Raw genomic sequence first — 16,447 nt, 5'->3', positions numbered from 1 at the left:
CTAATCACGTCAATTAATTAAAGTAGTGTGTATTAATACTCTGCAAGTTTCGAAACATATTGTTAGCTAATGCATACATCTCTGACCCACAACCCACAGTTCCAACTACCTACTGTTAATTATGTGCATTACTGACAGTTAGTCCCCAGCTTCTCAGCCATTTCTACAATAAAACAACTGCACACCCACTGGCCCACGACATGTGGTTGAAGACAAACATACTTGTTCTGCTGAAACTGACTAGATTTGGCCTGTTACTCAACAACTTCAACCGCTTGCTATTGAGGGAGTGCAGCGTAGGTTCACCAGGTTAATTCCCGGGATGGCGGGACTGACATGTGATGAAAGAATGGGTCGGCTGGGCTTGTATTCACTGGAATTTAAAAGGATGAGAGGGGATCTTATGGAAACATATTAAGTTCTTAAGGGATTGGACAGGCTAGATGCAGGAAAAATGTTCCCGATGTTGGGGGTGTCCAGTTTAAGAATAAGGGGTAGGCCATTTAGGATTGAGATGAGGAAAATCTTCTTGACCCACAGAGTTAAGAATCTGGAATTTTCTCTGCCACAGAAGGCAGTGGAGGCCAATTCACTTGAGTTAGATTTAGCTCTTAGGGCTAACAGAATCAAGGGATATGGGGGAAAAGCTGAATTGGGGTACTGATTTTAGATGATCAGCCATGATCATATTGAATGGCGGTGCTGGCTCGAAGAGCCAAATGGCCGACTCCTGCACCTATTTTCTATGTTTCTATACTGGGAAAGATTGCTGCTCACAAATGTCTTATGACCTACTGCAGATATGAAAACTCTTATACCTTCCGCTTCACTTCACTGAAAAAGCAACCCAACAAAGTTTTCTAGCTTTCGACTTAATATGAATAATGTCAGAGAAAATAATGTGCCTAAATAAAAATATTCAGAAGTTCAGTAAAAAAAGATGAGGAAACATTTAACATAAATCATCCAAGTGACAGAGCACTTGTTCAAATGCATTTTGCAAAAAATTAAACACAGAATTTTACAGAAGATCTTTTAAAATATATGATATATAGGCAAGTTGTCCATCTTAACTGTTCTGAGGAGTCACACATAGGCCAGACCTGATAACGATGGCAGATTTTATTTCCAGAACGTGTGAAACAGATGGATTTTTAACAACATTGCAAGAATTTCATCGCTACTGATGATGATATTCCTGAGCCACTTGAATTTAAATTTCCCAGTTGCCACGATGGGAATCAAACTTGTGCTTGTGAATCAGAGTTCCGCATGCTCATCACTTGTAATCTGCGCCGTTCAAAGACGATAGAACTTGAACAAGTAGAAAGAGCAGTGGACCATTCAACCCCTCGAATCTGCTGCACCATTCAATGGGTTTGTGGCTGATACAACATTCCTTCAGTCTGCTTTCCTGTCTTGTCTCCATAACTCTCGATTCACTAATTGATAAGAAATCAATGTATCAGCATTAACCATAAAGTCTTTACCCCCACAGCCTTTGTGGCATGAAGTTCCAAAGACTCAAACCTCTCAAAGAAGAAAAATCTTCCTCGTCTCAGTCTTAAACTCTTTTCTGAAGAGATTCCCATGTCCATTCCCATTACAGGAAATGTCCTTTCAGCATTTACTTTGTCTCGCTCCCCCAAAAATCTTATGTTTCATCAGGATTACCTCATGTTCTCCAAGCACCAACAAGTAAAGTCCCAACCTGTTTAACATTTCTTTACAGGACAATCTCCCCATGACTCGGATCATTGTACAGAACCACCCCAGAGCAGGCCAGAGGGGATCATTGAAACATATAAGATTACTAGACCAAGTGGACCCGTTGGGCCCAAACCTCTCCCGCCTTGGTGCAGCACCCTCTCCTCCCTGACCCCTCCCCCTCCCCCCATCCTCCTCAACCTCCCTTATCCTCCCTCCTCCCCCCTCCCTCCAAAGGAGATAGATTCAAACTTTAAAATGTGAATAACTTAAAAAATATAACACCGATTTCAATGAAACTTCTTCCATTGGCACCAAAGGGATGATGGTGAGTAAGGTGGGCCTACAATTGTCATGCTATCGTGTACCGTTTTGGCTGTAGTTCAGGAACAAACAAACAAACAAACAAACGAGAGTTTTAGTATATAGATTAAGGGATTGGACACGCCAGAGGCAGGAAACATGTTCCCAATGTTGGGGGAGTCCAGAACCAGGGGCCACAGTTTAAGAATAAGGGGTAGGCCATTTATAACGGAGATGAGAAAAAACATTTTGCCCAGAGAGTTGTGAAACCGTTGAATTCTCTGCCTCTGAAGGCAGTGGAGGCCAATTCTCTGGATGCTTTCAAGAGAGTTAGATAGAGCTCAAAGATAGCAGAGTCAAAGGATATGGGGAGAAGGCAGGAATGGGGTACTGATTGTGGATGATCAGCCATGATCACAAAGAATGGTGGTGCTGGCTCGAAGGGCCGAATGGCCTACTCCTACACCTATTGTCTATTACCTCTGATAAAATAGTACATTTCCTTAAATGATGAAACCAAAGCTGTTCCTTGTACTCAAGAGTGCCTTTCACAGTTGCAGCACCATTTATTTCCCTCCTTCCTGTTTTCTACAGTTTTTCTCCCCTTGAATAATGCTCCCTTTGTTTGCTCTTCCTTCCACAATGAATAACCTCACATTTTCCCCACGGGTACACTATTTACCAACATTATGCTGCTTGTCTAATCAACCATTATCTCCCCGTGAACGCTTGTTTCCTTGCAATTGGACTTCCCACCTAGCTTTTGGCATTTACAATTCTGCCCATTGTGCATTTGCTTCCTTTCTCCAATTCATTTAAATGTATCATGAACAGTTGCAGTCCAATCGATGATCCCTGTGGCAACCCCTGCTCACAGGCTGTCAACCAAAGAATGACCCTCTTAACCATGCTCGCTGCTACTTCCATGTTAGCCAATCTTTTATCCATGCCGATAAATTACCTCCAACACGGAGCACTTTTATTTTGCAACTTAACCCTCAGCACCGCACCAGATTGAATTCCAAATACAATACCTTTTTTTAATCTCCTCTGTCTGTTCTGGTTGAGGTTTCCTCAAACGAAAATATTTGTCTGACAATATTTTCCCGTCACCGCTACTTGTATTTTAAGCCGGATATGCAGAGGGGTTTCGGACACCTAAAAGTGTTAACTTTTCCTAAGTGCTGGTGATAATGATAAACTGAGTTCAAAAGGAGTAATCAGTAGTAATTGGCAAAACAAATTGCATTTGAGGATTCAGTGACAAAATGGCCTGGCACTTGGTTTATCTTGTTTCTGAATGTTCATAGTTTTGAGCAAAGCCCAATTTCTCACAAGTTACATTGAGAGCTATCAACAAATTAAGCATGGCCAGCCCTGGGCCAGAATCTCAGATATCTAGACCACGTATCGTTTATGTGCAGAATGATGGGAAAGGACTGGGAATGAGATTGACTAGATTGCTTTTTCAAAAAGCCAGCCTGGCACAATTATCTGAATGGTCTCCTTGTGTGCTTTACGATGTAAAAAATTGTACCAATCTGACATGAAATTAAGCACGATGAATGTCAGGAAGGAGTTGTAAAATACAACGAACCCTTGTTTTAATGGACCCCTTTATAACAGGTTTTGGTTATAGCGGACGGACCACCGACTCGCACTGCCTCCCCGGCTGCTTAGAGCGCAGGCTTCCGACGGTTCCCTTCCAAGGACGCAAGGTGCACCTTCCTTCCACCGTTCCTCCATTGCATTGTTCACTCAACCGCCGCTGCCACCTCCTTCTCCGGTCGTTCTGACCACGGCCTCTCCCTCCCCTACCACCGCCTCTTTCTCCACTTCTCCCTCAGAGTCACCGACATACTCTTCCTTGGAAGCGGCTGCTGGTGAGAGGAGAGGGAGCCCCACGGTGACAGAGCACGTCCTGTCGTTGGCAGCGGCCTGAAGAAAGTGCGGTCACTAGGTGCTACAATGTGAGCCACGACAACAGCCTCGTCAACCAGTGAAGAAGGCATTGCTGGTGCAGACCAGCTGCATCTGTGCGTAATTTTAAGGTGAAACGACACAAAGTGCTGGAGTAACTCAGCAGACTAAATCAGTTTGAAGAAGGGTCCCGACATCACCTATCCATGTTCTCCAGAGATGCTGCCGGACCCGCTGAGTTACTCCAGCAATTTGTGTCCTTTTATATATTACCCATCATCTGCAGTTCTTTGTTTCAACTACATACAATGATAATACCATACTTGGTTATAACGGACAATTGGCAATAAAGGACATCATTCTCTCCTGTATGGTCTGTTATAATGGGGGGTTTCTGTAATACAAAGGCCTTTCTAGTTCTACAGTTTACACCAAGTTGCTCCCTCACCAATTAGTTCTATTCATATAGCTATAGTTTTATAACCGACCAAGCAGTCAATTTGCACACAGCAAATCCCATAAATAGTAAACGAATGACTGACAAGTTAAACTGCCCAAGACTACTCTGTTTAATTCTGTCAGAGGCATTACCAATGAGACACAAGGTGCAAACATTATCTGGGGCAAATCTGATTACTCAGTGCAATCTATAACTGTAAACTAATCAGACAAGTGACAATAATTTGAATTGGGTCGAGATTCTGTAAATATCTTAACATTCCTGAAGTCAATTCACTTTTGCCGTTAGGGCTTCCATTAAAACCATATATTATCCAAGACTGTTCAGCAAAACCAAGCATATGATTGATGGAAATACACAAACAGCCATATACTAGTTCACAATGGTGCTGTTTATATTCATTTTACATATTTTTTTAAAACTATGGCTAATAAAGTATTATTGTGATTGTGATTGTGAAATTTGGAATAAAAATCTAATAAAGTGTTTCAGATGGTGGTGCTGAAATATCAAATTTAAAATTTCCAGACACATGATTTGATGCATTGATGGCTTCTGCTACATTCTACAAACTATGTTTCTCTACAACTTACGTTCAAATTCTCAAAATTATACTTTGCCATCAACAGTATGAAAGCTGTATTTTTGTTTCCCTTAAGTACGGGGTGCATGGCAAAGTTATTTGACCAAAGAATTAGCAATTAAACTGAGATGGGTATAACACATTTTTGTGTTGCGCATTGTACTAAATTGAGGTGAGAAGAAACCTTTTCACCCAGAGAGTTGTGAATTTGTGGAATTCTTTGCCACAGAGGGCAGTGGAAGCCAAATCACTGGATGGATTTAGGAGAGAGTTACATAGAGCTCCAGGGGTTAGTGGAATCAAAGGATATGGGGAGAAGGCAGGCACGGGTTATTGATTGGGGACGATCGGCTATGATCACAATGAATGGTGGTGCTGGCTCGAAGAGCCGAATGGCCTCCTCCTGCACCTATTTTCTATGTTTCTATGTTTCTAAATACAATACATTGAAAATCCATTTTACTGATACTACACATTAAAGTATTGGTCTGAAGAAGTCTCATGACTCGAAACGTCATCTATGCCTTTTCTCCAGAGATGCTGCCTGACCCGCTGAGTTACTCCAGCTTTTTGTGTCTATATTCGGTTTAAACCAGCATCTGCAGTTCCTTCCTACATAGTAAAATATTGGCATTGGTTTATTACTGTCATGTGCATCGAGACACAGTGAAAAACATTGTGTGCTACCTGCCAAATCATACTAGACATGAGTACAATCCAGCCATATAACAGGATCAGCATGGATTTACGAAGGGGAAATCATGCCTGACTAATCTTCTGCAATGTTTTGAGGATGTAACTAGGAAAATGGACAAGGGAGAGCCAGTGGATGTAGTGTAACCTGGACTTTCAGAAAGCCTTTGATAAGGTCCCCCATAGGAGATTAGTGGGCAGGATTAGAGCACATGGTATCAGGGGTAGGGTGCTGACATGGATAGAAAATTGTTTGGCAGACAGGAAACAAAGAGTAGGGACTAACGGGTCCCTTTCAGAATGGCAGGCAGTGACTAGTGGGCAAGGCTCGGTGCTGGGACCGCAGCTATTTACAATATACATTAATGACTTAGATGAAGGAATTAAAAGTAACATTAGCAAATTTGCGGATGACACAAAGCTGGGTGGCAGTGTGAACTGTGAGGAGGATGCTATGAGGATGCAGGATGACTTGGACAGGTTGTGTGAGAGGGCAGATGCATGGCAGGTGCAGTTTAATGTGGACAAATGTGAGGTTATCCACTGGTGGTAAGAACAGGAAGGCAGATTATTATCTAAATGGTATCGTTAGGAAATGGGGAAGTACAAAGAGATCTGGGTGTCCTTGTACATCAGTCACTGAAAGTTAGCATGCAGATACAGCAGGCAGTGAAGAAAGCTAATGGCATGTTGGCCTTTATGACAAGAGGAGTTGAGTATAGGAACAAAGAGGTCCTTCTGCAGTTGTACAGGGCCCTAGTGAGACCACACCTGGAGTACTGTGTGCCGTTTTGGTCTCCAAATTTGAGGGAGCACATTCTTGCTATTGAGAGAGTGCAGGTTCACTAGGTTAATTCCCGGAATGGCGGGACTGTCGAATATTGAAAGACTGGAGCGACTAGGCTTGTATACACTGGAATTTAGAAGGATGAGAGGGGATTTTATTGAAACATACAAGATTATTAAGGGATTAGACACGTTAGAGGCAGGAAACATGTTCCCAATGTTGGGGAGACCAGAACCAGGGGACACAGTTTAAGAATAAGGGGTAGGCCATTTAGAATGGAGATGAGGAAAAGCTTTTTCAGTCCGAGAGTAGTAAATCTGTGGAATTCTCTGGCTCATATAACATATATAACATATAACAACTACAGCATGGCTCAGAAAGCAGTGGAGGCCAATTCTCTCGATGCTTTCAAGAGAGAGCTGGATAGAGCTCTTAATGATGGCGGAGTCAGGGGAGAAGGCCGGAATGAGGTACTGATTGTGAATGATCAGCCATGATCACATTGAATGGCGGTGCTGGCTCGAAGGGCCGAATGGCCTCCTCCTGCACCTATTGTCTATGTGGATGTACAACAGACCAGGGTGCAGAATATCGTATTCCAACATTGTCGCGTTACAGATACAGAGAAAGTGCAGATTTTTAATATTGTATTGATAGAGGTCGAGAGATCAGGATTACATCTTAGCTTATAGGATGACTGTTCAGTAGACTGATAACAGTGGGTAAGCTGTTCCTGAATCTGGTGATATGTGCTTTTAGATTTTTGTATCTTCTGTCTGACGTAAACAGGGGAGGAGTAGGAATGACCGGGGTGAACATGGTCCTTGATTATGCTAGCTGCTTTCATAAGGCAGCGTAAATAAAATCAATAGGGAAAGGTAGATTTGTGTGACGTACTGGGCAATAACCACAACCCTACGCAATTTTTCGTGGTCTCAGGCAGAGCTGGTGCCAAAACAAGCCCTGATGCTTCACAACACAATGGTTTTATGGTGCCTCTGTAGAGGGTATCAAGCTTCAATGGAGGCAAACTGAGCTTCCTTGCTTTTCCGGGGAAGTGGAGGTGTTGATGTGCTTTCTCGGCATTTGATGGTGATATTTATGCATAAGAACTTGAAGCGCTCGACCACTCTACTTTGGCACCATTGATGCACCATTGATGCTGACTGGGGAATGTACATGACCTCCTTTCCTGAAGCCAATACCCAGCTCCTTCGACTTGCTGACGTTGAGGGAGAGATTGCAGTCTTGATATCATGTTACTAAACTCTCTATCTCCTTCTTGTACTCCGTCTTGTCATTGATGGAGATCCGGCCCACTACACTAATGTCATCTGCAAACTTTAAATGGAGTTGCAGCATAATTTGGCTGCACACTCATGTGTGTATAGGAGGTAGAGCACTGTAATTTGGCTGCACAGTCATGTGTGTATAGGAGGTAGAGCACTGTAATTTGGCTGCACAGTCATGTGTGTATAGGGGGTAGAGCAAGGGGCTAAGAATGCATCCTTGTGGGGCACTAGTGGAGGATGTTTTGCCTCACATCCTTAACTCATTGGTCTTTGGGTCAGGAAATCAAGGCTTTTAATTCTGTGCACATTTACTCTGACACTCAATACCACGTAATGAACAAATTTATATTCATAATATAAATCTTCACATTTTTCTCAACGTTTCTTTTTATTTTCTTCAAGTAGTTCTCCTAAGCTACCGAGGCTCAGTCATATAGCTTTCCTGATCTCCAATGACATTTGTATTATCTCCAATTTCCAGTGCTTTAATTATCTTTCACCTTATTATATGAATTTTAATTTCTTAATCTTCCTCCGGTGGCTGATCAGAGGGACTTTAAGTTGATACTGATAATTTTACTGTATATTTCTTACTCGAGGTAAGTAAAATGTTTACAAATCCCCAATGACTTCTTGCTAGCTCGCCACTAGGAGTGTACAGTTTGAATGCCTAAAACCATTGAACTACATGCAAATACAGTCATGATAAATGTTGTCTGTAAAATAATTATACGACTGCAGAAAATGGAAGGTTAAGTAAAAACGAATTTCTTGGATGTTTTTACTTACAACTTGAATCCTGGCTCAACATATTCTGAATACTAACCAATTAACTACTGGAGTAGAGATGATGCCTCATGGTTCAAGTTATGGTAAACACTGGGAAAGGACATTGGAATAACTCTAATCAGCCATAAACAAGTCAAATGCAGGCATCGACAATGACAGTTTAGTTTAGTTTAGTTTAGAGATTCAGCGCGGAAACAGGATCTTTGGCCCACCGAGTCCACATCAACCAGCGATCCCAGCACACTATCACTATACTACACACACTTTGGACAATTTACATTTTTACCAAAGCCAATTAGCCTACAAACCTGTACGTCTTTGGAGTGTAGGAGGAAACTGGAGCACCCGGAGAAAACCTACACAGGGCACAGGGAGAATGAACAAACTCCGGAAAGACAGCACCCGTAGTCAGGATCGAATCCGGGTGTCCAGCCCTGTAAGGCAGCAACTCTACCGCTGCGCCACCATGCCGACAAAGTTGAAATATCCAAAGATTTACCACACCCCCATTACGTCCTCTCAATTGTTTATGACTGATGCTTGCTCAGTAAATTGCTTGTAAATTTCCCCGGTGTGGGACAAATAAAGGAATATATTACATTGCTCGTCCTACCAGTGGTATAGAACTATCAATACTTTGAAACTTGAACCGTCATTGAAATCTACTATAACCTAGTAATGGAAAAAATGTGAGCATTGCTGCTTCAAGGAGATAAATATGTTGATCGATTAATTATCTTTTCAAAGACAATGCAATACTTTATTTTCTGGAGCTGAACCATTTAACCTTTTCTTAGTAGGTAACACAACAGGACACGGCGAAGGTCCTATCTTGACTCTGGTATTGGAATAGCAACTGAAGCTTTTTAAATGTTCTATAATTAACAGGGCAAATAACTTATCCTCCAATTTTCTGAAATAAATCATAACCAGTGGATTGTTAGTTTAGTTTAGTTATTGATACAGTGGGGAAACAGGCCCTTCGGTCCACTGAGTCCGCGCCGAACAGCGATCCCCACACACCAGCATTATCCTATGCACTGGAGACAATTTACAATATTTACCGAAGCCAATTAACCAACAATCCTGTGTGTCCTTGGAGTGTAGGAGGAAACCGGAGCACCTGGGGAAAACCCACGGGGCCACGGGGAGAACATCCACGATCCGTACAGACAGCACCCGTAGTCAGGATCGAACCGGGGTCGCTGGCTTCGCAAGGCTACCGCTACAACACCATGCCGCCCAAACTCGAGCAGTGCCTCGCAGTTGAATAAAACCATTTCCACAATCTTATATAATTAAATCAGATGGTGAAGTAGCATTGATCCAATTCCATTATTCTTGATCAATGTATTCAGATATGTTGCAAACAATGAAAATTTTACCTAAATAAATGCAATGTCAGATAGGTTCATTGTCATTCAGCAATGAAAACAGATAACTTCAACAAATTGTTCTAACACTGCGAATGGATAACCAACATACATGTAGGTGAAAAACAAATACATCTTGTTTCATTATAATCCATCAAGCTGTAACAAGGATTCATCAGCAGGGGAGAAATATGATTACGACTTCAATGCTGATACATTGATGCAATTCTGGTACCAGTGATATATTCAATCCTCAGAATATCTGTTACACATGCTGTGGGCACATCTTTCAACTCTAAAGTCTGGATTGATAAAGCTAGACTAAACTCTGCTAACAATAGCCTTGCCTCTCAATCAACCACCAGCTTTTAGGGCATTTAATTGAGTTTAGGAATGTTAATCTATTCTCGACTGGGGATAGACCATTTAAAAAACATGATTGAGTTCTTTTTAACTATTTAAAATTTTCACCGAGAAACAAAAGAATATCTGGTGCAAAAATGCTTTTAAAATGTCACGTTTCCACCTGGAAATTTGAACCAACTAAGCTAACCAACTTTATTCATAATGCAGAAAAAAGAATTGCAGATGCTGCTTAATGCACAAAATGACACAAAACACTGGAGTAATTTAGCAGATTAGGCAGCATCTCTGGAGAACGTGGTGGATAGGTGGCATTTTGGATCGACACCCTTAAGTCTGAAGACTGAAGAAAGGTCTCGACCTGAAACGTCAGCTATCCATGTTCTGCAGAGATGCTGCCTGACCTGCTGAGTTACTCCAACATTTTGTGTCCTTTATTCATTGTACATTGTTGCTTTCAAGGAATCTCACAAACATCACTTGATAGGTCATCGATGTGAAAAGTTAACTCTGTTTCTCCCTCCCTAGGTCTTGTTTGGCTTGCTAAAGGGAGCTAGCATTCTTTTGTATTTATTCTAATCTTCAGTAAATAGCTTGGAGGCTTCACTCTTCATCTCAAAACTGGAATGTATGTAGAATTATCATATCATGCCATGGCACCAGGCCATTCAATCCTATGAGTTTGCAGTGGTTATTTTCAATGAGAATGAATATATAATCCCATTCTAGAGTCAAAAGTGTTTTATTGTCATATGTCCCAAAACTGAACAATAAAATTCTTACTTGCAGCAAGCAGCACAACAGATATGTAAACATATAAGAAAATAACTGCAGATGCTGGTACAAATCGATTTATTCACAAAATGCTGGAGTAACTCAGCAGGTCAGGCAGCATCTCGGGAGAGAAGGAATGGGTGACGTTTCGGGTCGAGACCCTTCTTCAACTCAACGGGACAAGCAGCATCTCTGGAGAGAAGGAATAGGTGGCGTTTCATGTCGAGACCCTTCTTCAGGTCTCGACCCGAAACATCACTCATTCCTTCTCTCCAGAGATGCTCCTTGTCCTGCTCTGTAAACATACTACTCTGCAAACATAATATACAAAATAAAAATTCAGTATGTATATAAAACAAACATTAATACAGCAAAGACAAAAATAATGCCTCCCATGTCAATGTGGTTCAGAGCTTATTTGGTGGTTGTGGTGTTTAATAGCCTGATGGCTGTCTGGAAGATGCTGCTCCTGAACCTGCACTTTACAGTTTTCAGGCTCCTATACCCTTTTCCCGATGGCAGGAGTGAAATGAACGCGTGGTCAGGGCGGTGTGGGTCTCTGATGATGCTTGTTGCTTTCCAGGTAGTGACTCCTGTGGATCCCTTCGATGGTGGGGAAGTACCCATGAAGGACTGGCAGTGTTTACCACTTTTAGCAGTCTTCTTTGTAAAATTGCAGAAGTTCAAGAGAGTATTCGTCGACATACTGAATGTCCTCAATCTTCCAAGGCAGTAGAGACAGTGATGTACTTTCTTGATGATTGCAGCAATGTGCTGGGTCCAGGACAGATCGTCAGAGATATGCACACCCAGGAATTTGAAGTTGTTGACTCGCTCCACCACTGTCCCTTCGGTGAAGATGGGTATGTGGATTCTCAGCCTTCCTCTTCCAAGGTCAACAATCAGTCGGTGGTGCCGTTGGTGAATTTGGAGTTGGAAATGTGTCCAGCTACACAGTCATGGGTATGGAGTGAGTAGAACCGGGGGGCTGAGCTCCTGTGCTAATGATTCTGCACAGGAGCACTTCAAGGTGCTCAACCCAAGGTGCTCAACCCAAGGTGCTCAACCCAAGGTGCAGCTCAACCTGATGATCCTGTCACCATTCGTCTTTCCATACTCCTGCAATTTATTTTCTCTTCAAGTATTATTTTTGTAAAATGCTGGAAGGCTATCCTCCAAGCTGCATCCACACCATTCAACTGCTGACATGATTGAGCTGAAAACTACCTAACACAATTTAGCCAGCTTACAATCCAGTGGTATGAACATTGACTTCTCTAATTTCAAGTATCCCCTGCATTCCCTCACTCACCCTAGTTGTCCTGCCAGTTCCACTGTTTACATCCATATATCCCTTCGTTATCACCTCTTCCACATCCAACAATGGACCATTGTGGCTCCACCTTTTCTTGGTCTTTGATTTGTTCTGAACCTTTTCATACCTCTAATTTCCCTCTCCCCTGACTCTCAGTTTAAAGAAGGTTTTTGACCCGAAACATCACCTATTCCTTTTCTCCAGAGATGCTGCCTGTCCCGCTGAGTTACACCACCATTTGGTGTCTATCTTCGGTGTTTCTCTCAAATTGACCAACTCAAATTGTTATACAGGTCTTGGCACAGAGAGCAATGCATATTCACAAATAATATCTTTTTCAATTATAACTGGATTAAAATTCTTCTCATATCAATATAAATTGTCACATCGCTTTGGGTTTTGATTTTCATCATAGATTTGGGATATTATGTACCAAAGTTCAGAAGGCAAAACTTGCATGTAATTCAAATCACAGCTTTAATCACATACCTTTAACTGTGCAAAGGGGTGTTCGTAATTGCCAACATATAGTAGTCCAACAGTCTGAAGGAGCAACCTTTGTAAAACAAAATGTGACGATTAAAACCAAGTATGCATAAAAAGCAGTTAACAATCCCCCTAAATCAATGCAAAGCTAGTTCCATTTATGAGTTGCAACTACTATGCCAACATATTTAATTAGAAAAGTGGAAGTTCCAAGGCAACTAGCTTAACGTGGGGTGGGGGGGGAGATTTAAAAGGAACCTGAGGGTGACCTTTTCACGCCAAGATTGGTGGGTGTATGGAATGAGCTGCCAGAGGAGGTAGTTGAGGCAGGGACTATCGCAGTGTTTAAGTAACAATTGGAAGGGTACATGGATAGGACAGGTGTAGAGGGATATGGGCTTAACGCAGGCAAGCAAGATTATGAGGGACCCCTTCCACCCCAGCAACGGACTGTTCCAGCAGCTACGGTCAGGCAAACGCCTCCGCTGTCATGCTGTGAAAACTGAGTGGATGAGACGGAGTTTCTTCCCACAGGCCATCAGGACTGTTAACTATTATAACTCCAGAAACTAAATTTTCTTTTTTTGTATTAATTTTAATTTATATGCTGTCATTGTAATGTTTTTTGCACAATCCGCAGGCATTGCCACTTTCATTTCACTGCACATCGTGAGAAATAAACTTGACTTGACTTGGGACTAGTGTAGATGGGACATGTTGGTCGATGTGGGCAAGTTGGGCTGAAAAGCCTATTTCCACACTGGATGACTCTATGACGCCTTTAGGTTTCTTGGCAGTAAAAGTCTTTGTCTTGGAAGATGCGATCCAGAGTAGCCTGCAAAGCCTTAAGACGGCTTTAAGGTTGTGAATGTATAATACATAGAAGCATGTTGTTGCAGTCGAGAAGTGACAGCACTGCATACCAAATTCTTTTTGATTAAAGGAAAATAATCCTGCTGCTAAAAAGGAACACAAACTTATCAGCAGCCTGTCCACAAGCTTTGTTTCTACTCTATAAATATTCAGTGCTTACAACTGACAGAGAATGTTTATATTTTCTCAGACCATGCAACTCAGAGAGGGAACACTTTCAAAGGAGTATAGTAGAAGAGCAGTACAAAAGTGAGCAGCTTAGAAAAAAATAGGATGATATTTTTATTATTCATTTTCTTCCAGTTATTCTTCATTTTGGCAGGGCAACATCAAGTACAAAAAAATGATCTGGCAACGTATCAAACCAGAGTTCAACAATAAAAACATGAATTTATATAGTACTTCTAATGTAGAAACGCATTCAAAGTGATTCAGAGGAGGGCTATCAAGGAAAATTTTACAGACAGCCATGTTTGAGGGTACTAGGGCCGATGGTTGAGGGAGTCTGATTTCATTCAGATCACGAGGAATGGGAATAGATAATTTTACCTCTGTCATGCAGTCCCAGTATTAAGGCAGGGGCAAAAAGGCTGTTTCGGAAATTGAGTTGGAAATGGAGTTGTGGGAAAGATGATTGGATGCACAAATACTATAAAGGTTTAGGTTCAGGATTATTATTATTACTGACTTCAAAATCAAGGACTTTGGAGAGGAACTGGGAATAAAAAAGGTTGCAAATCTTTAAAACGGGCCATGATTAGAGGAGAGGAGTAATAACGGCAGAATGACAAATGAGTAACAGTTTCGGAGAAAAATGTTCTCCGCTAAATTGGAGTCCAGCAATGAAGTTGGGTGGTCAATAATCTTGTGAAAATAAGGTCAAGAGTCCACATTTTTACTTTCACTCTTTGTGCAAGATGGACGCAGAGAGGTCTGACAAAAGCAAGCAAATAAAAACAGGGAAACCCAAATGCACAGTTTGCAAACATTATCAAAGAATCAATATTTTAGGAATTGACATGTTTGCTAATTCTCATTAAAAATAAAATCACAATATGCCGGAGGAGGTAGTTGAGGCAGGTACGATCGCAAATTTTAAGAAATATTAAGACAGGTACATGAATAGGACAGGTTTAAAGGGATACGGGCCAAACGCAGGCAGGTGGAACTAGTGTGGATGGGACATGTGGGTCGGTGCGGCAAAGTTGGGCTGAAGGGCCTGTTTTCACATTGTAAGACTCTATGACTATGATGAAACTGTGAGGCTTGACTGAACTTGAACTCACTGACTTCATACACTCTACCTCCGCTACATCGACGACTGCATTGGTGCTACCTCTTGTACCCATGCACAACTCACTGACTTCATACACCTCACTACCAATTTCCATCCTGCTCTTAAATATACTTGGACTATCTCCGACATCTCCCTACCGTTTCTGGACCTCACCATCTCCATCACAGGAGACAGACTAGTGACTGACATCTACTATAAACCCACTGACTCTCACAGCTATCTGGACTACACATTTTCCCACCCTGTCCCCTGCAAAAAGTCTATCCCCTACTCCCAATTCCTCCGTCTATGCCGCATCTGTGCCCGGCATGAGGTGTTCCACACCAGGGCATCAGAGATGTCATCATTCTTCAGGAAACGGGGCTTCCCCTCTTCCACTATAAATGAGGCTCTCACTAGGGCCTCTTCTATATCCCGCAGCTCCGCTCTTGCTCCCCCTCCCCCCATTCGTAACAAGGACAGAATCCCCCTTGTCCTCACCTTTCACCCCATCAGCCAGCGTATCCAACAAATCATCGTCCAACATTTCCGTCACCTCCAACGGGACCCCACTACTGGCCACATCTTCCCATTCCCTCCCCTTTCTGTGTTCCGCAGAGACCGTTCCCTCCGTAACTCCCTGGTCCACTCGTCCCTTCCTACCCAAACCACCCCATCCCCGGGCACTTTCCCCAGCAACCGCAGGAGATGCAATACCTGTCCCTTTACCTCCCCCTCATCTCCATCCAAGGACCCAAACAGTTTTTCCAACCTCATCTATTGTATCCGCTGCTCTAGATGTCAATTTCTTTACATCGGCAAAACCAAACGCAGGCTCGGCGATCGTTTTGCTCAACACCTTCGCCCAGTCTGATCTCCCGGTGGCTGAGCACCAATTCCCCCTCCCACTTCCAGTCTGATCTTTCTGTCATGGGCCTCCTCCAGTGCCATAGCGAGGCCCACCGGAAATTGGAGGAACAGCACCTCATATTTCGCTTGGGCAGCTTGCAGCCCAGCGGTATGAACATTGACTTCTCCTTCTTTAGATAGTTCCTCTGACCCTCTCTTCCCCTCCCCCTTCCCAGTTCTCCCTTTATCTTCCTGTCGCCACCTATATCCTTCCTTTGTCCCGCCCCCCCTGACATCAGTCTGAAGAAGGGTCTCGACCCGAAACTTCACCCATTCCTTCTCTCCTGAGATGCTGCCTGACCTGTTGAGTTACTCCAGCATTTTGTGATACCTTCGATTTGTACCGGCATCTGCAGTTATTTTCCTACACAAACTGTGAGGCCAAGTCAAATTCTGGTCACATTTGAAGCAAGCATCCTAGCAAGTCAATTTTTATTCTCCGACTTTAAAAAAAAATTATTAAAAAGGGATTTAAGATGTGAAATGAGTATCATGTTGCTCTCATCTCTTCAAGCACCACAACCAACAGCTGGAGCTCATTGTT

The 16,447-nt window shown here is 42.5% G+C and overlaps 1 protein-coding gene across 2 annotated transcripts in view; it reads right to left on the bottom strand.

The window, feature by feature from the left end:
• The window catches only part of rngtt (RNA guanylyltransferase and 5'-phosphatase), a 268,716-nt gene that overhangs the window by 22,696 nt on the left and 229,573 nt on the right, over positions 1-16,447 (bottom strand). For both annotated transcript variants that reach the window (XM_078400229.1, XM_078400230.1), the window contains one exon: positions 12,849-12,915. In XM_078400229.1, coding sequence (XP_078256355.1) covers positions 12,849-12,915 — 67 coding nt within the window. The remainder of the gene's footprint in view (positions 1-12,848; positions 12,916-16,447) is intronic.

The sequence above is a fragment of the Rhinoraja longicauda genome, chromosome 5, assembly GCF_053455715.1.
Source record: "Rhinoraja longicauda isolate Sanriku21f chromosome 5, sRhiLon1.1, whole genome shotgun sequence".
Taxonomy (NCBI): Eukaryota; Metazoa; Chordata; class Chondrichthyes; order Rajiformes; family Arhynchobatidae; genus Rhinoraja; species Rhinoraja longicauda.
Note: the sequence above shows the minus strand (reverse complement) of the source record. Positions and strands in the feature narration are given on the sequence as shown.